Raw genomic sequence first — 25,338 nt, 5'->3', positions numbered from 1 at the left:
CATGTAGCTCCTGATTAGTGCCTTATGTAAAGCTGAGGCTCCAGGTTACTAAGAAACTTGTGCTCCTTGCTGATGCTCCTGGGAGTGTTGTGTAAGAGCTGAGCTTTCTGACAGGCAGGCAGGCAGGGTGTGAGGTGAATCTGTGTGTGGCCCCTGCCAAACAAACGCTGAGCACTGAGCAATCTCCTTTGTGGAAGGTAAGGTGTACTGGTGGGAGAGGGGAAATAGAGGCAGCAAGTGTGGAAACTGTGGTCAAGGAAAAGCAAGTTTCTTTAGTGCTGCACTGTGCTGATAGCCGTGCCTGCAGCAGTCCCAGTGCCTTGAACTGAAGGGATTGTCATGGCTGGGGGAGGGCAGGATAAACCTGCTGTTGGGAGGAGATGGAGCCTCCCTGCTCTGAAATCTGTGAATCCTCCTCAGACTTTCAGTCCTTTGCAGTGTGGTGTTCACTGTTTCTTCCCCCCTGCTCTGCTTGTCCCCACAGGCTTGGGCGGTGCCTGGCTGTGCCCTCCTGAGCGCTCCTTGGGAAGCGGCCATGATCGCGTTCATGAACGACTCGGACAGCGAGGAGGAGCCCTGCAATGAGAGAACATCCCTGATGTCTGCAGAGAGCCCTCCTGTGCCCTCCTACCAGGATGGCCTGCCAGCCTCAGAAGCAGGGGAAGCACAGGCACACAGGGTAGGTGTGTGGTGACAGAATCCCTCAATCCCTCCTTCCAGGCTGGATTCTGGGATTGGCTTTGCTGTTGTTTCACCGGCGTCGCACTCAGCCAGCAGCAGCACTGCCTGGTGCCATTTCCTCCACTCTTTTTTCCCCATATATACTCCTCCCTTTTCCTTCCTTTTGATAAAGATACCAAATCAGGCTTTTAATCAGGACCTGATGCACATATGACTGTTGCAGGCCATCCTTTTTAGCCTTCTTGTCTGCTCTGGTCAGATGCAGCTAATGTTAGAAGAGAATCTAGTCCAGCTGCCAGCAAAGCAGCAGGATAAAGCAAGCACAGCATTGCTGAGAGAGGAGGAACATGTCAAGCTTTTGTCACCTCAGATGACATTTTTTTCTGTCTAGTTCTGGGCATCTTGCCCTTCATGTTCATGTGTCTATCTATATATGTGTGTTTGAAGAGTGTAGTGGTGTTCACAGAGGTCCCAGCACGAGGGAAGAGATGAGAATCTTGACTCCATGTTTCAGAAGGCTGATTTATTATTTTATGATATATATTATATTAAAACTATACTAAAAGAATAGAAGAAAGGATTTCATCAGAAGGCTAGCAAGGAATAGAAAAGAATGGAATGATAATAAAATATTGTGACTGACCAGACAGTCCGAGCCAGCTGGGCTGTGATTGGCCATTAATTAAAAGCAACTACATGAGACCAATCAAAGATGCACCTGTTGCATTCCACAGCAGCAGATAATTATTGTTTAAATTTCATTTCTGAGGCATCTCAGCTTCTCCGGAGAAAAGATCCTAACGAAAAGATTTTTCATAAAATATGTCTTGTGACAGAAGAGGTCTTTAGGTATTCATGGAATTGGTTTAAAAACAATTGCAACCTGTTTGCAATGGAATTGAATGGAATTTCTAATTGTATTGTTCAGTTGGTACCTTTCTATTAGGACTCAGCTGCTCTGCTGTGGTGGCCTGCAGCAGCCTCGTGAGGTATGATGGAATCAAGCTTTGAACACAAAGAAAAGCAGCACCTTACACATTTGCAAATATTTCTTTTCAGAAGAGGCGAGCAGGCAGCAGCCGTGGCCCAAACAATATCGCCGGTGGAGAAATGTCTGGCTCGGGTGTTCCAGTGAGAGAAAGCATCCTGGAAAATGAAGAGGAGGAGCTGACTCTGAAATATGGAGCAAAGCATGTAATCATGCTCTTTGTGCCTGTCACCCTTTGTATGATTGTTGTCGTCGCCACCATAAAGTCAGTGCGCTTCTATACGGAGAAAAACGGGCAGCTGTAAGTGGGCTCTGGAACAGCCTCACTGTGTGGGACCCCTGCCCCACACACACGCTCTGTGCATGCAGAGTGCCTCCCTGGCAGGCTGGGAGAACCTTTACACAGGTGCAGGTGGCTGTGGGAACATACACAGAGCTTACTGAAGTACTGTGCTCACCTGTGTAAGCTTTTCCCATAGCTGCATTGTACTGATGCCTTTGCACTGTCATTTAGGGTGCCCTCAGTGAGGCCTGTGAGCTGTGTAATAATGAAACTGCTTCGTTCTGCAGCAGAAAAGGCCCAGGCTGAGCTCCTAGACTGTTCACTCACTAGCTGGCAGCAATGAGGGAATAGCATGTTCATTTGGATGAGTGTCTCATTTCCTGGTGATATTTCTGGTTCCTAAAGACTTGTGGTGTGGATACGTAATTCCAGCTCCTGCTGGCAGTGCCTGGCTCCTGAGGCTGCAACTGCTTCAGATATGGGATAGAGAAAGAGAGACTGTGGTCCCTTGAACTGAATTGAAGGAATCAAAATAAGGTGGTGAGAAGGGGTAAAAGAGTTCAAGACTCTCCTACCAAGTGTGGAAAGAAAGGGTGTCCCCCATTTCAGAACAGCACCTGGGAACCCCGCTGCTCTGGAAGAACATGCTTTTGATGGAGACCACTAATCTTTAGTTGATGATTAACTTGAGCTCAGCGTACATCTCATGTTTGCTGTCCTTGGCAGCTCTACCTCCCTTTCTTTCCCACATGCAGAGAGGTCTGGTTTTATCTGGGACAGATAGTTAGAAGAGAATATCTGTACTTTATATGGCTTTTGCTTTATCCTGCAGGATCTACACCCCTTTCAGTGAGGACACCCCATCTGTGGGCCAGCGTCTCTTGAACTCGGTGTTGAACACCATTGTAATGATCAGTGTCATCATTGTCATGACTGTGTTCCTGGTGCTGCTCTATAAATATCGCTGCTACAAGGTAAAGCATCCCTGCCAGAGCCTTTTCCATCTCTGTGCTGTGAGCCTGGGATCAAATGGGCCTTGCATGGCAGTGAGAGACACAGGCACTGCACTGGCTCATCCTCAGCCTGGGCATAGCAAGAATCATACAGTGCACAAGTCTTTGTCAGTGGTGATGGAGCTGTGGCTCTGAATAGGTTTTGCTATTATTTTGTCACTAATGGCAGGCCCTTAAAAACAAGGTCTGCTACTTTGTGTTAGTCAGGTCTGAGTCTTCTGCATCTGATCCAAATATTTTGCCATTTGTACTTGTACCACTTACTGTGGATGCTTCTATTAAGACATTTCACACAAGCTTTGTGGGAACTGGTATTATTTCTGCCTTCTGGAAGTTCTGGTGGAAGAGCACAAGGCTTGGAGAGAAAGGCACATTCAGGTTCTATGGTGCTCAGGGAGTTCTTATATGTGCTACCAGCCCAGCATTTGAGCTCTGTCCATTCCTACTTTTTAAACTTGTCCCAAAGACAGAGTTTATTTTACAGCCTTGGGAAAACCTCTCCTCCTTCCTAGCAAACAGAATGAATGTGCTCACCTGTATGAACTAGCAGAAAATGCTTAGGCCAGAAATAAATGAAATAAACCCAAATCAGCTAAAATGCTAAGGGACAGAATATAAAATGAAAATGGGAGAACTGGGAGGGACTGGCTGTCCCTCCTCCTTCACTGACCATAGGGAAGGCAGGGTCTCTGGACACTGGGAGTGCAGAAGGAGACTATTGGGCTGCAGTTCTGTGACCTGAGCAGGGGTAACAGCCCCTACAGTCACTGTCTCTTCTTGCCCTTGATAGTTCATCCATGGCTGGCTGATCCTGTCCTCCCTGATGCTGCTCTTCCTCTTTACCTACATTTACCTCGGGTAAGTGGGAATGGTGCAGGTAACCTGGCAGTTCAGGGCTCCTCCTTCACCTCTTTGCTGAGAATTCCCACTTTGAACAAGAAAAGGAATGTCTCCCCTTTTCCAAATGGACTTTTAAGTGTTGTTAGAAGAAGATAGCTTTCTTTTTTAGAAACTGTAAAAGAAGATCTTTAATAGTCAATGCTCAATTTTATAGAAATTGCTGGGCAGTGATACTGTGAGCATGAAATGAACAGGCTGAATCCTGTGGTACAGAGGCCCTGGATTATACATTGAGAAGCACCTGGAAAGGTACTTCATGTGCCAAGTTACTTTCCTGATTTGTCTTTTTTCTTAGACAACATTGTTTCAAGCTCATTCCCTTAGCTCCCAGCTGAGGTGAAAGGAAACTTTTAACTTGTGGGTGAGAGTTGCTCTGTTCTGCTCCCTCCTGGTGTAGCTGGGGGCTTTTTCATTTAACTACAGCCTTACCTTTTGTTTAACTTTGCAGGTCACTTGCTTTCACTGCTTAGCTAAATTTTCTTGTGGTATTCCAGGGAAGTATTGAAGACTTACAACGTGGCCATGGATTATCCCACTCTGTTCATAGTCATCTGGAATTTTGGAGCTGTTGGAATGATTTGCATCCACTGGAAAGGTCCCTTGCAGCTCCAGCAAGCTTATCTCATTATGATCAGTGCTCTAATGGCATTGGTGTTCATTAAATATCTACCTGAGTGGTCAGCATGGGTGATTCTAGGTGCAATCTCCATCTATGGTAAGTGTGGGTTGTCACTCTCAAGGTGTGGCTCCTGGAGAGGTTACTCTGTGGCAATCTCAGGACTCTGTATGTCCTTCAAAAAAAACAACTTTATGGTGCTAAAAGCTTTAGAAAGTGCCAGATGGGCTATTAATTTGACTCCCTGTCTTGTCTCTTGCTAATTGTTCGTGTAGGTAGTGTACCTCAGCCAGGTCTTTCAAAGTGGATCACCAAGTCAGGGAAGGACTGAACCTCACCTCACTGCATGGTAGGGGTGGCTGGATTTTTATCAGTAGCAGACCTGACAGTCTTGCAGGTTTTGTTTATTGTTGTCAAGAGATCATGGATTTTGGTATGAGTTCTAAGTTTCAAGAGAACCTGCAGAACAAGAGGGAGGAGATGTGATGGAACTGGACTGAAGGCCTTCCTGCATGTGAAACCAGAGCCAGTGTATGTAGTGATGAAGTGTGGAATGTGAACAAAGCACCCCCACTCCTCCTCTAATTAAATTTAACATCTCAGTGAAATGCTGCCATCAGCTTTCAAAGAACTCATGTGGTATTCTCAAGGGGCTTTTTATAGGATTAACACAGTGAAAACTCTTATTATTACATTAAGGCTTGGAGGTGGTATTTTAAGTGAACGCTTCCAGGGACTTAAAACAGCTAGAGTTATGCAAAGTGGTGGAAAGTGCCATTCAGGAATCATCTGGTTTCTATGGATAGATGTAAATTTAAGGGGAGAACATCTTAAAGATAAAGAATGTAAAATATGCATGACAGTTCAAGATGAGATTGGTCCTTTTCTTTCTGCAGATCTGATGGCTGTTCTCTGTCCCAAGGGGCCACTGAGAATGTTGGTAGAAACTGCACAGGAGAGAAATGAGCCCATTTTCCCTGCATTAATATATTCCTGTGAGTAAGATTACAATGTTAATGTTTTTAGCTAGATGAAACCCTTTGTCTGTGTCAAAGCAAAGAGCGCTGTCTTAGCTACTTTCTTGCCTTAAGAATGGTGCCCAGTTATGTTCTGGAATTTGTACAAGGCCTTGTTTACCAGTTACAATGTTGCTAACTGTAATTAACCAAAGGGAGCCCACATTTACCTTGTGAAGCTGGATGTTCAGAAACAGACTAATCCTTTCATGAATACAGTGCAGAATATGCCTCTTTTTTTCTGCACACAAAACCCCGTGTGAGGTGGGCAGCAGTGTTTGCCAAGTTCTGTGATGAGGTGATGCTCACTCAATACATTTATTCATTGTGTGTGTGCTTTACAGACACACTTTAAACATGTGATGAGGCTCCATGCTTCCTGCAGCCCCCTCTGTACTGTACAGGTGCCAGTGCTTAGAATATATTTGCTTTATTGTTCATTGTTTGGCTCCTCACTTTGCAAAGGGCTGCATTCAAGTATTGCTCTGCAAACAGAATCAGTCATCTCTCTCTCTGCCCTGACTTTCTTGGGCTCTTTGACTACCACAGTGTCTGGTGCCCTTATCAGAGGTATCCACATGCCTAAGATAAGATTGTTGGAAGGCAGAAGACTCAACACTCATGGGACCTGAACTTGAGTGCTTCATGGATTTCAGTGACTTTTTCATTACATCACCTGGAAGATGAAGGGTTATTCCCAAATGTTTGGTCCTAAGCTGAGGATGCCTACAACCTGACTGATTTTTTTTCTTCAAGCATTTAATATTACATAAATGCTTTTATGTGTTCCAGGCAGAGTCTCAGCTCACCTCAGCTGCCTTCCCTTTTACAGGAGATTCTGTTACCCTGACCTGAGACAATCTAGATAAAGTCTTTCCCATGCTTTAGTTAACAAACAAGAGCTTCCCTAAAGGAGAATGCAGTTCAGCAAATAATAAATACTGAACAAAAAGTTATTTTGCAGAATGTCAGTGTTTCCATTGCAAGGCTACATTCTGTGGCTCCCTCTAGATGCAAGAACATCACCTTGGCTGAGCTCATCATGGAAAAGCAGGCACTGGGTTTGCCTTGGCTTATTTTGTTTAGCTTAGCTTCTATTAAATATTTAAGTGATGCACACTTAAATAAAAAGCTGATTTCAGGTCCCTTCTGCTGATTTTGGAAGGGTTTGTATTCATTTTCAATTTAAGGATCCCAAGAATAAACCACCAACCATCAGTTGCTATTAGAGCCAAAACAGAAATATGCAATATTTTGACAGGATGGAACCACAACAGGCAGAGAGAAAACTTGCATTCTGACAGCTCCTGCAATCCCTCCCTTGTGTGCTGTACCTTTAGCAGAACATGAGCAAGCTGTGTTAGTTAACCTCTGGTTACCTTTTGTATTACCATCATTCCCTGGGAAATAGTTTTCTTTGAAGAGAAGAGCCAGAAATCAGGAAGAAACCAAAGGAGTTGAGGACCCTAGTTCTGGAATTTTGCTTTCTTTAATCCACAGAAAAGATAATATTGACTCTTAGCTACTTGTGCCCTGGAACTTCCTTAAAAACTGAATGGATGCATTGCCTTGGCCTTCTCCCACCTTGCTGTCTCAGTTCCTAGGGAAACCAACTGAGTGTTTTAGAAGCATTTACAGGGGCAAGGGTTTGTATTTTTAGGGACAGCTAAATACTTATTCCTCTGACATATAGTGGCCAATGTTTTATGCAGCTGATTACTTTCTTTCTTCCAGCTGCTATGATGTGGACAGTTGGAATGGCAAAGCCAGACACAGCAGCAAGAGGAGCAAGTCAGCAGACATGGGATGCAGGTTTGTTTGCATGTTCCTCTCCCATACAGAGCACTGTCCTACAGAAATAATGAGTATGTTTGAGACTGAATGTAAACATAAGCCCCCAAGTCCTGATGGATGCATTTTTTTTCAGTGTTGTTACTTGCAGAACTCAGTGATGTTCATAAACCTGCTGTTAGGACTGGCAGCAAAGATGAGCAGACAGTGTAGGAAGCTTCAGTATTCAGGCCACTTTTATTTAAAAAAAACCCAAACAAACAACAAATCAAGCAGAAGTGCTGTTTAAGTCCCTCCTGTAGTGTACTGAAGTCAAAGCTGAAAGTGAGCTAGTGGGGAGTTACATGTTTCCATACTGGGGATGGTAAATTACAACATAGGCTCCTAAATATCATACTGATGAGCTGGTGAAATTCAATGCTGCATTCAGACCAGTGCCATGGTGCACCTCTCTGTAAGTGCTCTATGGCTCACCCTGCTGAAGAAAATAAATGTCTTTACCCTTGGGTAAAGCCTTGTGTTAAGGCAGTTACCCACCAGCAGCTTTTGTGATTCAAGTTTACATTGTAGCTGGTTCTGCAGTAATTTGGGTGCCTTTGCTTTTATCTTCTTGAGATGCAAATTGAGCTGCATTAAACTCAGTTTTAAAGTGACTGAATCAAATCTTACATGTAGTTTTGGGAGGATTTCCCATCTAGTCCTGTTGCACTTCAGAGATGACAGTACTTTTGAATGTTAAGGCAATAAATGTGTGCAAAGGTTTGATAACTGAACATGCTGCTTATTTCAGGATGAAGCAGCTGACATACCAAGGGGGATGGCAGGGACACAGTCCTGCTGGGAAATGGGTCACAGACTACAGGCTGAGGGGTACAGAATGCTCTGTGGAAGCTTTTGTCCCAGATCTGCTTGCACCTGCAGCAGCAGCAACCTGTCAAACTGACATGGACTGAAGAGTTTGTAGGAGCTTCTGAAAAATAGAAGTTGTCAGATAAAGTCATATATCACAGACTGGCTGCTTCCAAAAATACTGCCAAAGGCTCTGTCAGATGTGCTTAACAGAGGGGGTGAAAAAAGTGAAATTTGTGGACAAAGAAATGTGTCTTGCTTTCTAGATGTGAACAGTCAGCTCCAAGAATGTCAGTGTGACTCAGGACTTCTCTCACAAATGGCAGTCCTCTTAGTCATCCATTTTGGTTATATGACTGGTTAGGGAACACCTGAGCACCTCCACCCCAGAGGTATAATAACACTGTGGGAATGCACATGAACTTTGCTGGGTTTGCCTTGTCACTGTGGCCTGTGCCGAGCAATGTTATGTCTGTGTACCTGCTCCCTTGTCAAAGCCATTGAGCTCCTGGGTGGCTGCCAGGGAACACCCACACTTCCAGCTGTTCCAAACAATAACACACACATTTCCCTCAAAGCCACCAAATGTCTCTGCTCCAACTGGTCCTGATGGTCACAGCTCCAGGAGACAAAGGGCTCACCCACTGCAGGGCAGCTTCACAGGAGTGTGGATTTCATGGGCTAAAACATGTTACAAATGTAGCTGTCTCTTGTGTTTCTTTTTTTTTTTTTTTTTTTTGGGTAATGCACTCTTGGCCTGTTTGTTGTGGAACCAAGCTGAGGATGGCAGAGAACAGCTCAGGAGCCCTTCTCATGCAGAGTCTCAGATGTCAGAGACGAGGGGTCCTGTTCCAACCCGCCCCGTCACTTTAGAGGAGCTCGAGGAGGAGGAAAGTAAGGGAAGCTTTATACCTTGTTTTCAGTGTAATTAGAGCCTGACATTTTTACTCTTTGTGCTTAACACTCTGTTCCCTAGTTTGGTCTAATCATAGTTAATCTGAATAGCTGTGCTTGCTGAGCAATGAAGAACTTGACTCTGACTGTGTATTACCTCTTGCTGCTGCAGGATCTGTTCTGGGATTGTGGTTCCAGTGACATCTGTTGGCTACGTGTACAATTTAAAACAGTTCCTTCTTCCCCCTGACTCCTGTCCCTCTCTGTCCTTGTGCTTCCTCAGCTGGTTCATTTGGAAGGCAGCCCAGGGAAGCACCTCAGGGAATGAGAGAGAACAAAGCAATTAGTGGGAAGAGGGGCTGGAAGCCTCAGCCTCCTCAGGAATGTGTGGGTCCAGGTTGGTAGCCAGGACTAGGAACCTTTACCTGCTCCCCAGGGGACAAGAATTTGTTCAGGAGGAAGCAAAACAGGAGGCTGAGAATTAACACTTCTTTTCTTTTTCCACTTCTTTCAGGGGGTGTGAAGCTGGGCCTTGGAGACTTCATATTTTACAGCGTGCTTGTTGGGAAAGCAGCTGCCACAGCTAGTGGGGACTGGAATACCACACTGGCCTGCTTTGTAGCCATTCTCATAGTAAGTGAGCAGCTTCTAAAAGCTCTGTCACAGCCTGTTCAGCACAGAATTGTTGCCAGGAGTACCAGCAGCTGAGCAGTGCTGAATCAGTCCAGGTAACCTGCTAGGTATTTAGGAATACTCTGTCTCTAGACAGGCACTGCAGCAGAATGGTCCAGTGTGGATGTAGTGGGGCTGAAACAGCCCCAGGGAACTGCTGGTGTGTTTGCTTCAGCCACAAGAGTCAATATTTGGAACTCCACACTGATTAGCAAGTGTAGTTGAAAAGGTTAACTCTGTTATGCTAGGGGGAGCTGATAGATAAGAGGGTAAGGACCTATCTTATTCTACTATTTGAACTGGGAAAAAATGAGAAGGAAGGAGACTTAGATCCATGGAAATTATCAGTAAGGGCACATGACTAACATACTGTGGCTGCTGAAGAGTTGGTCCTGCCAGGTCTAATGAAGACACACTGTTAAGCTTCCATCTGAGTGGAAAATAATTACTATGCACTTGCTGTTTACCTCAACATCCTCATGGAAACTAACCAGAAAGACAACAGCAGGATTTTTAGAATGTAAAAGAAAATCGATTACTGTGTCCTTCTTGGACCTCTCTTTTCCTACTTAGATCCCAAGGACAGTGCCAGTGACTGTCACTTGTGAAGATTGTGCATCAGAGAGCATGCAAACTAGAAATGAGCTGCCTTCACTGGAGTCTGTTCAGTGTAGCTTTCTGACCCCACAGCTCAGAGAAACCCATGGGATCACCAAACTCCCTTTGCTGAAGTCCAGCACGGGGGGATCCCTTTGCTGGGGGAAATATTCTTGGTCATCCATCTTGTGAGGCCAAATGCCCCATTTTGTGTCTTTCATGGTACTGTTAAAACTTGTTCCATCTCCTTTTGCAGTTTCATAATCTTGCTGCTGTGTGGCTTTGTGGTTCCCAAAAATGTCCCCTCAGTTTCCCAGCAGTAAGCACATCTCAAAAGGGAGATGAGATTTAAAGAGCAGGTGTAGGCCAGATATGGTCCATGAGAGAATAAGAACAGAACTACAGGCCCAGGTAGATTTTGAACAAGTTTGCAGTCCAGAAATACTGATTAAAAAAAAAATTTTAAAAATCCCGTCTGCTGATCTTTAGCTAGTGGATATTTTTGGAGCCTAGATTCTTTGAAGTTTTGTCATCATGGAAGAATTAAAAAGGGCTCTGATGAGAGAAGGAATCTAGAGGTACTTAGCCACAGTATCTACTCAATATACAATAGCTTCCTCACATGCTCCAAAAAGCAGATCTTGGCCTGCTATCCAGGTAAAACCAGAATTCACCCATTGTAATAAGCAATCCAGCCAAAAAAAAAGCAGTGGATTTTTGATTTCATTTTGGGTTTGGGTTTTTTTTTGGTTTTTTTTCTTTCTTTTTTACCCTAAGGGACTTGGTAAAGTGGGAATGTGTTATAGGTATTAGAAACCTTCAGTGGAACTCCTATCTGTGCAGTTCACCAGGATTTAAGTGCTTTTGTCTGCTGGATCAGTACTTCATTCATAATGGCACAGAACAAGGAGTAAAATAATGTGTAAAAAATTAACCTCTTGGGGTCAGCTGTACCTCTGCATTTGCTGTTCATACCACTTTCTCAGCAGAGATTTCTGTGCTCAAGATTGATGAGGGAAAAACCTGGCCAACTTGTGTGAAAGATGAAGCTGTGGGCACATAGATATTCTGCTGCTGGTAGCTCAGGCAGTCTGCAGTGCTCTACAGTGCATTTGGATAATTATCTGTATGTTGGCTTGTTGGCGACGGATGAATTTCTGGTTGTCTTACTATTACCTCCTTGTGATTTTCATTCTGTTCTCTCTGACAGGGTTTATGCCTAACACTTTTACTACTGGCTGTTTTTAAGAAAGCACTGCCTGCTCTCCCCATCTCCATCACCTTTGGCTTGATCTTCTACTTCTCGACAGACAACCTCGTGCGACCGTTCATGGACACCCTGGCCTCCCACCAGCTGTATATTTAGAAGAAGTGAGAGTTAGAGGATTCTTTTTCAAGCTTTTGCTGTGAAGTATGGTACAATGTTTGGAATAGGTCATAAAGTTTTTACACTTAGTGCCATATATTTGTAAGGAAAACACTAATTCCTTGATATGCCGTGTACTAAAAATCTAATAGTTACATGTTGAACTGAGATTTTCACAGGACTCTTGGTGAAAAGCCTGGCTCCTTGCTGATGTCAGAGTGTTACTTTTATTTTATTTGATGTGCACAGTGGCTGTTGTGAGCACAGAAACCTGTATGTGGCATGAAACACTGGAGAGGTGAGGGGTCTGATCTTCCAGGAGCTAAGTAAGGTGTTTTAGGCCAGGAACTCCAGTCTTCTTTTACTATAATCTAGAATTTCTAAGTTTTCACTTAGAACTTCTAAGTCTATGCTTCTGAAGTGTTGTGCAAACACGAGGTGCAAGTGATTGGAAGAGCACAGCTGGCAGCATGCACAGAGCAGTGTGTGAGCCATTAGAGAAGTGAGGCTGAGCTTCCTACGCTGGCTGCTGGGCACACAGCATCTGCTGAAATTGCCCCAAAGGTCCATTTATTCTGATCTCAGTTAGACACGGTGAGCCAGGAGGGATTGAGACAGGATGTCAGTGGTGGGATGGTGGAACATCAGGCTTCTGGCTCTGAGCACATCCACCAGTGCAAGCAGCTGATGGAGGCAGGGCTGCCCCTTGCAGCACATCAGATCCTCAGCGTGCAGAAACAGATTCTGTTCTCTCCTTCCAACATTTTATTTTTTAGGAAATATTTTTCTGGGTCATTACTACAATCCTGAAGTGACCCTAAGGTGGAAATGACTAAACAACTCCAGTAAATCAGACCTGTAACTTACTTGCTGTGTTTCTGGTGTCATTTCTGTGCATTGTTGTAACTACTCCAAAGGAGGATTCACCTTCCCTTTATTAAGAGGTCCTCTCTTACACTGACTGAGACTTGGTTAACCTAAGTTTTTGTACTGTTTAAAGATTATTTTTTTAATTACAAATTTTAAAATAGCTATTTAGTGTCAAAGGAACTCTTTTGGAAATATCCAGTCATAGTTTGTATGAAAATATTGGGGTGCAAACTTCAATCTGTTGTTACATTACTTTTAGGAATAGCTATACACCCTCAAGTGAGTTCATTAAGAAAATCACAGTGCTTGATGTCAGTAAAAAATACATAAGACAGACTGAACCTTTATGTTTTGTTCACCTTTGAAAATAATTTTGTTTCTACTCTTTGAGTCAGTTTTTCAATAGCTGCCAAAGTTCTGTGATTTTATTTTTTCTTTTTTTTTTACCTGTGTCTGTTACTCAAACAAGCTCAGTTCTCTTTGACAGCTGATCAGTGTCAGTAAATGTAACATTATGTGAGAATTCATGAATAATGCAATGTCTTTGAGAGACTCAGAATTTAATTTCTGGAAATACTTCTTAGCAAAGGCTTTGAATTACACAATTTTATGTAGTGCTTTTTCCAGTAGACCTGTTCAAGCTCATCTGCTTTGATAATTAACAAGGATATCACACAGGTGGTTCAGACTAATTTTTAAAAAGTGCATAAGTGTTTTTACAAGGGGTGTGTGTGTGTCTCAGTCTGGACAAGTCAGTAACTCTTGCTCTTTGTTAGTTTTCCGTCCTCATTTCTCACATTTGCAATGTTTGGATTTAACAACTGCAGAGTTAACTATTACTAAAAGGTATTTCCTTTGGAAATGTAAATCAGTAGAGCTTTGTTTGCTGATTTTTAAGGTTTATGTGAGAGTTGCTTTTTCTATTTGTTTGTTAGTGTTTGTTCTTTTTAATGAAAACAGTTATGGGGCCAAATCAGACTAGAATCACTGGGAAACGTGATTTTACTTTTTGCATTGCATGGTCTAGAGAGGATATGAATTATTTGTATATACTGAAAGAAAAATCCTGCTTGGCTTATCAGGGTTGTACTTCTATGAAAGCAGAGTTAATACTTGAAGGAAACTGGTAGGGGACCCTTCACATATTGAAGGATCACCACTGGTTTTCTGCAGATACCTGCTTGCCAAAGACTGGCCTTCCACTGACCAATTCTGCAGAACTTACAAGAATTTTAATTGAAAAGGTAACTGAGCAAGAGATTCTGGCAGTGCAACAGAATGTATTGTCCTGGTGAGTGAAAGGAGTATATCATGGATATACTGGAGTGGTTATAATTGTATAAAAGTTAATATGTATTTACTACAAATATATATTTGTGTTTGTGTGTCCATACACACAGACATGCAAATTTTAAAATTACTTGGAGTGATTTCTCATCTCTTTGGATGTTTTCACCTGTGCATGAAGTGAAGTTTTGTTTGTGATGTTAACATTGTGCAGCACGGCCTAAGATGTGAAATGCAGAGGGCAGGATTTACCCTACTCACAGCTGGCTGCTACATGAGATTCTGACTCAGTGACCTGGCACCTTGAATCAGCAAAGCATTTGTCTGCCTAATGTGTTCCTTCACTGGTGTCAGCTTGCTGCATGCTCTGAGCCAGCACAGCTGCCAGCTACACTGAGGTGACACCTTTCTTGGTGCTGGTGTCACTCAGCACCTGAAGTCCTCTAGGAGGTGCCATGTGTTGGCATTTTCCTGTGTCATCCCGCTCACACTCACCCCTCCTCTCCGGTCTGAAATGAGTGTTTCATTGCTTCTACTCTCAAATGTAGCTTGGGCATACATCAGTCCTGAAGATCTAAGACTGAAGCCAAGTCCACAAACAAAAATATAGTGGTGAGCCTGCCTAATGCAACCCCCCAGTGAAACTTCTGGTGGGAGGTCTGGGGTTGTTTTGCTGAAGTGTGTGCTGTGTCTCAAAGAGTGGAGATGAGCCCTGTCCTCAGAGGATGCACAAGAAGCATCACAGTCATAATGAAAAACCAGAAACAGTATAGTCCTTTCAGAAGCACACAGTTTTCATTTGATACTCATGGTCTGATTCAACAAACCTGACTTCAAGCTCTTTGTTCTTGCCTTCAGAGGTACTTCCAGCTAATCCCACTGTGTTTGCTTTCCTCTTCCTTGTAACTCAAACTGGGGTTTGGTTTAAATTGAATATAGAGTTATTTTTCTTTATTGTTTCCCTCAGTCCCTGATCTCAGTTTCTGCTTTAGAAATGCTCCTTGGCAGCCACGGGAGGGCAGTAGGTCCATGTGGAGAAGTACCAGCCATTTTAAATACTCTGCCCCGTGCCCCTTGTTTTTCAGAGAGGCTGAAGGCCCTGCAGTCTCCTTTGTGGGAAGATAAAAAAGAAAGGCAGGCACCCCACACCCCAGCACAGCTGTAGTTTTGGCCCAGCATGGGAGAGACTTTCAGTGAGTACAAGCTCAAGCTGAACCAGAATTCATTTAAAACCAGCTGCTTTCAGTGTGATGCAATGTTCAGCACTGCAGTCCTGGGTGAGATGCTGCTGTTTCACTCCATTTTGTTTGGGTTCTCTCCCCCCTTTCTTTTTTTAAGAAATCATCCAGTCCTAGTTTCATTCCTCAAAGCCCCATGCATAAGTCAGGGGCTCCCCCAGGCATTGCTAAATTCAGTTTTTTACATAAAGATTTCTTCTGAGCGTCTTCAAGAAGGAAAGGAATAATTATACTTACTGATTTGTCACTCTTCCTCTCACTTCCAGTCTCTTATCCCAGTAGGTCTTGCTAATCTGGAGAAAAGAGCACACAGCTTGTCCTTCCAGCTCTTAGCACTGAGAAATCTAGGGACAAGCTAGATAGCACTGAGAAATCCAGGGACAAGCTAGATAATGTTGGATGGGCTTTGAGCAACGTGGTCTAATGGAAAGTGACCCTGCCCATGGCAGGGGGGTTGGTACTGCATGGTTTTTAAGGCCCCTTCCAACCCAAACCATTCTATGATTCTCTGTTGTTAGTGCCTCAGGAGGACCAGGGGGTATCTTACTTTCTTGAACTTGGTTGTTTTCTAAGAAAGCAGTCTGGACAGATGTGGTATCTTTGCCAGAAATTCTCCTACAACACTGTTTGTATTCCCCAAACACACATTGTATTCCTCATTGAATTTATCCTTTCTTCCTCAGTCAGGTGAAGTGATGTGAGCTGTTCTCATTCTACAAGTGGGAAACAAAGCAAGACAGTAAATCATGGAATCACAGAATGGTTTGGGTGGGAAGGGACATTAAAATCATCTAGTTCCAATCCCCTCATATGGGTAGGGACACCTTCTACTAGACCAGGTTGCTTCATCCAGCCTGGCCTTGAACACTTCCAGAGATGGGCAGCCACAACTTCTCTGGGCAACCTGTGCCAGTGTCTCACCACTATCACAGTAAAGAATTTTAACAATCTAATAACTAATCTAAACTTACTGTCTTTCAGTTTGAAGCAATTCCCCCTTGTCCTATCACTACATGCCCTTGTAAAAAGTACCTCTCCCTGGAAGGCCACATGACCATGCTGGGTTTGAGCTTGGAAACATAAGGAAGATCTTGGATACATAAGCAAAATCCACATCAGATCATGGCATCAAACACCATCACACAAATTACTGTTACTTCTTTTTTACATACTGAACTGTTATCTTTGTGCAACACATTTGACAGGTACCCAAGAGCACAATTTGGGAGGTGTCAGTGCTCAGCACTATTTGTGGCTCACTATTAAAAAGATCTAAATAAACAGAGACTTTGAAGTGGAGCTACCTAAACTCCTTGATACAGAAACCTGAGACAGGTACAGGGCCAAGTGGATGGAGGAGAAGTTTTCCAAAACTGGGAACTGTTGGAGCCCTATCAAATGCAGCCTGAGGTAAGTGACAGCTCCCACACCCAACTCTGGATTAGATCTGTGCTGAAATAAATGCCAGGAAGCCTGGCACTCCTGAACCTGCCTTGCAGAATTGGGTGGAGTAGGAAAAGCATTAGGTCTGTTTTCTCCTGGATCACTGGTTTCTTTTATTTCAAGGAGACCTTGCTCACCCTGGTATAAAATATGAGTAACTCCACAGCTAACTTTCATTCAAGCAGATCAGGAACAATGCATAAAGTGGAAGTGTGGAAAACTTGATCCAGCCTATTTAACTTATGCCATGCCATCTTCAACCTTCACAAAGCTTAAGCTACAAGGATTTAAAATTCTCCCTGACTTCACTGAGCTGCATTTGTGTATAAAAGAATATGAGCCTTCCTTCAAAACTGGTGTAAGACAAGCAAGATCCCTGGAGCTGAAGGTAGGATTCAGGATTATTTTAAAAGCTACCTATCCTGTGTCCCAACAGTTAGTAGCAATAAAATGCCAGTAGCATTAACAGAACTGTTCTAAACAGGAACATCATCCCTTCATCAAGCCAGAAAAGACATGCCCTCTCTTTAAGCACCTACCAAATACAGTCTTTGTGATATTCTGGGAAGTTCAGATTTGAGCTATTTTTGTTCTCCAGCTATTGTGCTAATAGTCTTCTTGAGTGTGCTGTGAGTTTCAAGGGGCATGACAACTGTTTAACTTTCTTCTTTAGAAGAAGAGAAGAAAAGAATTGCCCTGATTTCTGTCCCTGTGTGATCTGCGTGGGCAAGCAAGAATCAAATGGCAAGAGAACTTAAACGGGATGGGAAATGAGGGCATTTAGCATGTAAAGGGTTAAGGTACCTTCTCTGCCACTCTTGTGTGCACATGCTATGTACCACTGTCATGAAACAGGAGCACTGCTGCAGAACAGTGAGAACATCTGTATGTCAGGAAAGGAGTAACATTTCCTGTGCTGGGAAAGCAGAGCAGCAGCTCAACTGCAGCCAAAGTTGCTGCAGTGCACCGAGTGGATGGTGCAGGGTGTAGTCTCTGTCCAGGCTGCATCCTCAGATGCTGTGTCTGGTGGGACTGCTGAAGGAAAAGGACATCTTTGTGCTCACACCTTGGGCTCCTGCAGGCTAGAAATCTCACAAGTGTCTGCAGAGAGTGAACCTGCAGTGCTGGTTCTCAGCACAGCTGTGCCTGAAGGCAAACCCTTTTTCCTGCACACTAGCACAGAGCAGGTTGAAATTCCTCCTGCTGTGCTTCCACTGAGGCTTTCCAAACACTTCTTTAGGCATTAGGAGCACGACAGAGCAGAAGAATGCCATTAACCCTATTTTACAGATAGGAGTTGAATAATTTGCTCGGGGTCAAATGAAGGGCTTAACCTGGATGTCTGGAGCATCTCTCAATCAGTCACTCCTACCAGAGGCTTGTTAATTGCTGGTGTCTCCCTCTTAGTTGCACTTGCTACGTGTCAGTCAGGATGTTCTGCCCCCAGCTGGTCTCCCTGTGTCCAGGTATGCAGACACAGATGTAGACAGCACAGGTTAGATTATGCAGTCCTGCTCAATTGGCCTCTGGAATTGGATTGATAGCCACAGCAAAGCAGGAAAAGAGTCAGCATCCAAAGGTAGCAACAATCCTGCTTTCTCATACTGGTTTTGGCTTTTGGCTTTTGGTTTTTGAAGCCACAACATCCCTGCAGACTGACTGCTAGAAGTAAATTGTCATGACTACCTGTGAATCATCATCTGGCAAGTGGATGGAGGTTGTGAGTTTGTCCATTTGCCACACAGGCACTCAGAAACACCCTGCAGCTTTCCATGTCTCCATCCCACACCTTGCTGTGTTTGGAACAGCGAGGCAGGAAGCCAGGAAGCCAAAACAAGTACTGGCTTTCAGGGCAGTGAAAGAAAACAAGGCGTCTTGGGGATGATTCCAGGCTAGGACAAGGTGGCTCACTGCTCTCCAGCTCTGTGAGACATGGCAATGCTGTGCCAAAAGCTGGGGCAGTGGCCGAGATTGGCAGCACACTTTGCCATTAACCAGCAGAACTCTGATGACTAGTGTTAATTCTTAGTTCCAGTAAAGTGTTCAGAAATAACTCTGTTTCTCCCATGCTCTCTGGCTCCAGCCTGTCGTCCCATTTAGAACAACTCTGCCCAAATTGTTCAGATAACCCTTCTGTCCTTGGCAAAAGGCTTTTCAGAGTGGCTAAATGCAGGCAAAGAACTTGTTCCTGTTTGCCTAGCTTTAAAATTAATTTGCCATGTTTGCCCAGGGGGTGAATGGCTTTGCCAGTTATCATCTGTAAAGTGAATCCTGGCTGGAAGCTACAAAGAACTGAGCCTTCCCACCTTGTCCATGCAGGATGGGTTGAGGTACATGTAAACAATCAGGTGCCAAGGGGAGAGAGCAAAACACCAAACTCTGCAAGCAAATGCAATTTACAACGAGCAGAAACAACTGATCTGTCTAGTCCAGACAAAGAAGAATTACAGACTGAATAATGTTTAACTGAGTCCAGCAGAGAAACAGAAATGCCACGTTCTTGAGGCACACAGCTGCAAATCAGGCTACTGCACTCTTCATCTCATTCAAAATGGCTTTGCTCAACACCCATAAAAAGCACTGTTGTGCAACAGGATTTGAACTGGCAAGGCTAACATTGTGAATGTTTCACTGTATAAATTGCTAAGGTGGCAGGGTGCCTGTCCTTGCCCTGCACTGTCCCACACACTAACCTAAAAACAAGGACAGGTATCCCTTTCTTCCACTTAGTGCTTGCATGTGCACCTCTTCCCCTGGCACTGTCCTTCTCTTAATGTGCTCCACTCCCATGGGCTTGTGTCCCATTTCCAAAGCACCCAGGACCCCCTTGGCAGACACATGAAGTCTGGGGGAGAGCTGGGTGGCTGAGGCACAGCCATGCCTGGCCTGGTGGTGTTCCCATGGTGCTGCACAGCCCCTCCTGGCAGCCTCCTGTCACTGAGGAACACGGCCTGGCTCTGGCTTGTCGTGGCTTGTCACCACCTCACCCTGACAGCAGCACCTAGATTTGTTTTCTTTCATCATCCTCCCTTCCCCAAAGCAGCTCCTTTCTGGGTGATATGGAAAGGAGGGAGGTGTGAGCAGGGGCACAGAGAGGCAAGGCAAAACACAGGGGGAAAAGGGAAGGGTTTTGTGTCTTCTTCACCTTCCCTTTTTCCAGTTAGGGGACAAGACAGCCCTTCAGCAGTCCCCTCTCCTCCACAGAACCTGGCAGCCACCTCTGCTCACCTCCTGCCAGCCCCACTGGCATTCCCTGCCCTCTTCAGCTCTGCAGAGCAAGGCTGCTCACTGAAAGCTCCAGAAGGAAAACAGGGGTGAGAATCATGAAATTTCTCTGTGGTGACCAGTGACATGACCTGAGGGAATGGCATAAAGCCATGTTGGGGAGGGTTAGGTGGGATATTAGGAAAAGGTTCTTTAGGCAGAGGGTGGTTAGGGATTGGAACAGGCTCCCCAGGGAAGGGGTAACAGCATCAAACCTGACATAATCCAAGAGGTGTTTGTCAATACAGTCAGGCATTTGGTGTGAATCTTGTGGTGTCCTGTGCAGAAGTTGGAGTTAATGATCCTTGTGGGTCTCTTCCAACTCAGCATATTCTGTCATTCAAGGAAATATCTGTCCTTGTCCCTGCACTATCTCTTCCTCTTGGACAGAAAATATTCATCTTGAGAACTCCCACACCACCCCCTTCCGACAGCACTAAATCATCTTACAATTAAAGTGCTAACTGAAATGGCATCTTGTCTCTGTCCCTTTGCAGTGAGTGGAGAGAGAAAAAGGAAGGGCAAGTGCAATGAATGCCAGAATGCTTTGGGATGAAAATACACAGTTCAGAAACCAGAGCAGTAGTAAGCTTAACAAAAATAGCTCATCATTTGGATCCTGTGATGATACTGGATGTGCATCTACCATTGACTGAGTCAGTGAGATGCCATTTCTCTGAGAGCTCTTGCTCTCATTCTTGGCCATAAAAAAAGCCATATAAATAACATATGGTACAAACAGCATCACTGACACCTGCCAAAGTTTTGAAATACCTCCAAGCTAACTACTAAAACCAAGCCACCTGTCCAGTGACTTCCACTTGAGTTGTTCCACTTCATCATCCCTGTATTATTATGTTGATGGGACGCCATAAATCTACAGAGTCAGAGAAGACATTCCATCTGCCCTGAAAAAATTACCCTCTAGAGATGATGAGTGAACTCAAGGCAAAACCCCTCAAGAGGCAGCTCATCTGAGCCTCAGAAGTTGCTTGAAGGAGGAGGACTGAGGGAAACACTTCCAGAGCAGCTTTTGCTTTGTGGTTAGCTGTGTGAACACGAGAGAAGGATGGTGATGTATATTAAAGATTCTTAGAATCATTAAGGTTGGAAAAGACATCCAAGTTCATTGAGTTCAACCATACATATTGTAGTTGAAGAAACAGCTTGGGCCTGTCCTATGCAAGAGAATTCTCTGAACAGCCTGGACACTTGTCAACCTAATTACATGACCAACTGCTGCTCAATTGAGGCTCCATTACCTTATTTTTCTGCAGGTCAGTAGTCTGCCTAGTAATTTTCTGTTGCAATGGAGGCCTTCTTACTGCAGGGCCCAAAGATCCTTCCAGGCTCTGGTCCTCTAACTTCTGGGAGGGTAAGATTAGCCCTTCTGGCTCATTCCTCTCTGTGTTCCTCTCTGGGAACGTGTCCCACTTTGTACAAGGCTTTGAGGAAGTCAGCTTCCCCCAGGTGCTTCAGTCAGCACTGGCAGAGGTTTATTTGGGTGTTCCTGGCACCCAGTAAATGGTGAGCTGATCTCTGGTGAGCAAAGAGACTCCTCTCAGAACTAACAGTGAACAGGAGCAGGAAGAAGATCCCACCCAAGGGACCCTGCTGGAAGGCACAGCCAGGGAGCCTTGGGCTTGCCCTTCCCAGTGCCCTTCTTGCTGCTCCTACCCCAGGCCTGCAGCAGAGCTCTTTATGCACCCCATGAAGCCCTTCTTTACACAAAGATCAACAAGCAATATGGGGTGGGGATAGGATGGCACAGCTAAAGCATCTGCTGTGGAGTCAGGACTTCCAGCTGCTACATGAGGCTTTCCCACTGACCTGCAAAATGAGGAGATTTTGAGCATTAGATGATCCTGAACACATCATTTTAACCTTAGTAGGTTAAAACTCCCACTCTGTGGGAGTGTGACTCTGACATAGTTAAATTGTAACTATTAGTTACAATTTAAATTTATTATAATTTTGATTATATTTATATCTATCATGAGGATAGACAGATCATTGTAGTATTTATAGCTTTATAATAATTAATATTACTATAATCAAACTCATAATGATTATAATTTAATAAAAGACTGATTTATATACTCCTCATAGTTGTAAGCTTCTTGCTAGAAATGCTCACAGAAATGTTTCTAGATAAGGCAGTATGTTGAAATTTGACTGAATAGAACACTACCAAGCAAGCTACAAGAAGAAAATGCCAGCTGTATTGCAAAAAAAATGTGTTTTAGCTGATTTATTGATAATGTTCACTTCTTATTCTTATATCTAATCAAAGATATTATATCTAATCAAAGATATACTCCTCAAAGTCTGGGAACTTGCTTTTTCACAGGACTGCTTTGGCTTGCTCTGCAAATTCATCTCTGCACTGCACACACCTCCAAAAGAGTCCAGGTAAATAGCTCAAAAATTACAGGGGATTTAGACACTGATGCAAAACCTTTTAACCCACAACAACCTCATCCTGCTGTCACATGGATGTCAATGTTTAGGTATTTACAAAGAAGTTTTATAGAATCATAGAATAGTTTGGGTTGGAAGGGACCTTAAAAGTTTGACTAGTTTAACCCCCTGCCATGGGCAGGGACACCTTCCACCAGACCAGGTTGTTCAGAGCCCCATCCAACCTGGCCTTGGACACCTCCAGGGGTGGGGCAGCCACAGCTTCTCTGGGCAACCTGTGCCAGGGCCTCACCACCCTCATAGTAAAGAATTTATTTTTAATATCTATCCTAAGTGTGCTCTCTTTTAGTTTGAATCCATTCTTCCTTGTCCTATGTCCCTACAGGACAAGGAGGAAAAAGGACCTCCATATAGGGGACTAGATTTCTTCCCTCTACCCTGCTTGGAAGGACTTTATGGGTTAATGTTTGCACAGCACATTCAGCAGATCAGCTTCTACACAAACCCTGCCCAGATTCAGGGCCTGCTGAAGCTGCTGTTTCACCTACACTGCTTTGGTGGAGGGCACAAAACCAGAATGGGGCAGCCTGGGCTGATCCCCACAGGGTTCCTGTCCATGTCTCCTGCCACTGCACAAGGCACAGTTTGCACAAGGCCTGACTGCAGATTTGTCTGGGATTTGGATGGGATTGGAGGATTGCTCCATCCTCATTTCCTCTTGCTGAACTTTCCCATTAAATAATATGAGTAAGGCTGAAGAGAGAAGACAAGAGGATGCCCAATGATTAGGGTCTCAGTGTGTGGGGTGCTGTTAAGTCTTCACAAGCAGAGAAGGGAGCCTGAATTTGAACACCCCAAACAGCCAACAAGGCTTTACATAAACCACTGATACACTTCCTGAAGAAAAGGATGACTCCCTGGTCTATTTCCCACATACCAACACTTCCTTTTTTCAGGATCAAAGGCTGTCAATCTCATAATTGGTAGCACTAAACCAATCCCAAATATTGACAATATTTTTTCTCTGTTACCATTTTTCCTCAGTTGACAGGGAGATCTGCCATGGAACAGCTCTCCCAGCACTTCATATATATCATGTTCAACTTTTTATTCAGGATTGTGGACAAAGTAGGCAAAATTAACCTCTGGATTCTGGATTGAGTCCTGGGTGTCCTGTCCCCATTCCCCCTAAGAACTAAAAAGTAACAAAGAGAGACATACACTATTTTTTCCCAGCAGCTTCAGTCCAGCTTTCATTCCTACCTCTTTGCACTCCAAATTAGGTGGGAATACAGACACTTCTCTCTTCTTTATGTACAGAAAGAGCTCAAGTTCAATGGGTCTTTTAAGGCTGCAGAAAGTCTGGCAGGAGAAGGTGTGATGCAAATTGAACAGCAGTGGCAGAAATATCCAATGGTTTACCACGTGTGAATAGAGGGAACCAGCCAGGCCTGTCTTTGAGAGACGGGGAGAGCTTCACCCTGGGCTTGCTCTGCCTCCATCTCAAACTATGGCAGCCTGCTCATGCAGAAACCCTCCAGTTCTCCGTGCTCAGCACTGTGAGTAAGATGTTGCACAATTAACGCCGAGCTGATGCAAGCAAAGTGATGTTACACAGAAACTGAGCACTGCCATCCAAATCCAGCACAGGAATAGATAAAGGGGTGTCGTTAGAAAAGACACCTAAAACTTATCTCTTTCCAGATGAGGGCATATATGATCTTTCCTTTATTAGAAATAGTATGAACCTAACCACAAATAGAACAATTAATTTGTGCATATTTCCATAGGTGTGAGTATTAAAATGAAGAAAATGAGGCATTTTTTGGACAAAACTTCTCAAGGCTGGTATCTTATTACAGGCATGTTTTTGCTTCATCTACATATTGAGCCTCCATCCCTTATCAAAGTATTGTGTTTGCCCTTTCCATTTCAGATATATTATGTCTACACACAGCCTGTGTGTTAAGCATTTAATTCAATAATGTGCCTTTCCCAGGGAACTGTTTCTTTTTTCACCTTTCAAATTCAAATCCAGCCTTTTTAGTCCTGATTAGAGCTGGCTTCTAATTCAATAATGTTTGGGTGATGAACTTTGCTAAATTAATTTGTAGCTGTCTGTTCAGTGCTTTGCAGAGACCTTCTCAGGGTTTACATGGGAAACTGAGAGGGGCTTGGGGGGGGACGCAAATATTTTTGGTTTTTTTTAAAAACATGAAGGAATATGTGTAATACTTGAGCAATAAATACCAGCCAAACAATCTTTGGTCTGAGCAGCTGGAGATAATAGTTGTCTCCTTCTACAGAGAAGGGCAACTTTGGCAACAGCAGATTGGCAGTAATATTCACAGGTTTTGTACAGTTCAGCCTCTCTACACACTTAGAGCAGACCATTTAGCCATTATCCTTCTTCACAAATCCACAGCATCCACAGCTCCTATTGACTTAGATACAGGTCCCGTGGTGTGGATTTAAGTGCTCAATTCAAGCTACTAGTTAGCTGAAAAGGTCAGCCAAAACAAGCAATTGACAATGGTGAAATTAAAGCTCGGGGCTGTTTGTTGGTCACTCCTGCAAGTTATGCTACAACTGGAGAAGGATTACGAATCCTGTTTGGTTTAGGAAGGAACGAATGATTTCATCTCCAAACCTCATCCGAATGCACTCCTGCACTGATGCAGCCATGTGGCAAATGCCCCAGAACGACTGTATTGTTATTTTTCAGACGGGAAAGTTGCTGACAGCGGCGGGCGCTTACCAGAGCATCCAGACAAGCGCGGAGCTGCTGCCGCTGTGAGCCCCTCGCAGCCTCTGTGCCGCGCCGCATCCCTGGCATCGACCTGCGGGGAACAAGGCACCGCGTTTGCTCCCAACGGGCACACGAGCATTTCCCAACAACCTGAACAGTTCCCAAAGCCTGCGGGACACGATGCTTTGAAAAGCCACACAGGCAGCCACAAACAAAGCTTTCCCGGACACGGAGCGCCACGAATCGGGAGCTGCTCCCTTCGCCTGGCATTTCCCTGGAGCCTGCCGGGCGCGGGGTGCTGCCCATCTCCCCATGCACATTAACGGGGAATGTGGGACCGCCGGAGCAGCGACCCCCCGGCCTCCCCGAGCCCACCTCATGCTTTTCCACCTCGGGACCC

General features: G+C 44.4%; 1 protein-coding gene and 1 long non-coding RNA gene across 3 annotated transcripts; one reads left to right on the top strand and one right to left on the bottom strand.

The window, feature by feature from the left end:
- Positions 1 to 487: 487 nt before the first annotated feature.
- PSEN2 (presenilin 2) lies at positions 488 to 13,956 on the top strand. 2 transcript variants are annotated; one of them, XM_031061945.1, is made up of 11 exons: positions 488 to 679; positions 1,741 to 1,970; positions 2,785 to 2,926; positions 3,756 to 3,823; positions 4,360 to 4,580; positions 5,378 to 5,476; positions 7,232 to 7,309; positions 8,915 to 9,031; positions 9,546 to 9,664; positions 11,511 to 11,671; positions 13,710 to 13,956. In XM_031061945.1, the coding sequence occupies exons 1-10, from the start codon at positions 536 to 538 to the stop codon at positions 11,664 to 11,666; spliced, it is 1,374 nt and encodes a 457-aa protein (XP_030917805.1). In that variant the 5' UTR covers positions 488 to 535; the 3' UTR covers positions 11,667 to 11,671; positions 13,710 to 13,956. The 2 variants fall into 2 exon arrangements, with proteins under 2 accessions (XP_030917805.1, XP_005427072.1); XM_005427015.1 differs by having other exon boundaries at positions 11,511 to 13,956.
- LOC115948566 lies at positions 9,055 to 25,031 on the bottom strand. The gene is made up of 3 exons (XR_004082376.1): positions 24,948 to 25,031; positions 15,299 to 15,354; positions 9,055 to 9,347 (listed from the first exon to the last, which is right to left on the bottom strand). It is a non-coding gene; the product is annotated as an uncharacterized LOC115948566 (long non-coding RNA).
- Between the last annotated feature and the right edge of the window lie 307 nt (positions 25,032 to 25,338).

This window comes from Geospiza fortis, unplaced genomic scaffold (genome assembly GCF_000277835.1).
Source record: "Geospiza fortis unplaced genomic scaffold, GeoFor_1.0 scaffold88, whole genome shotgun sequence".
Classification (NCBI taxonomy): Eukaryota; Metazoa; Chordata; class Aves; order Passeriformes; family Thraupidae; genus Geospiza; species Geospiza fortis.
The sequence above is the reverse complement of the archived record's forward strand: the minus strand, read 5'-3'. Positions and strand labels throughout refer to the sequence as shown.

Excerpts from the sequence above, each read along its gene's own strand:
- PSEN2 (XM_031061945.1), top strand. The coding sequence starts at position 536 with ATGATCGCGTTCATGAACGACTCGGACAGCGAGGAGGAGCCCTGCAAT. Across the intron at positions 2,927-3,755 it reads ATAAATATCGCTGCTACAAG|TTCATCCATGGCTGGCTGAT; the intron begins GTAAAGCATCCC and ends TGCCCTTGATAG. Across the intron at positions 5,477-7,231 it reads CCCTGCATTAATATATTCCT|CTGCTATGATGTGGACAGTT; the intron begins GTGAGTAAGATT and ends TCTTTCTTCCAG.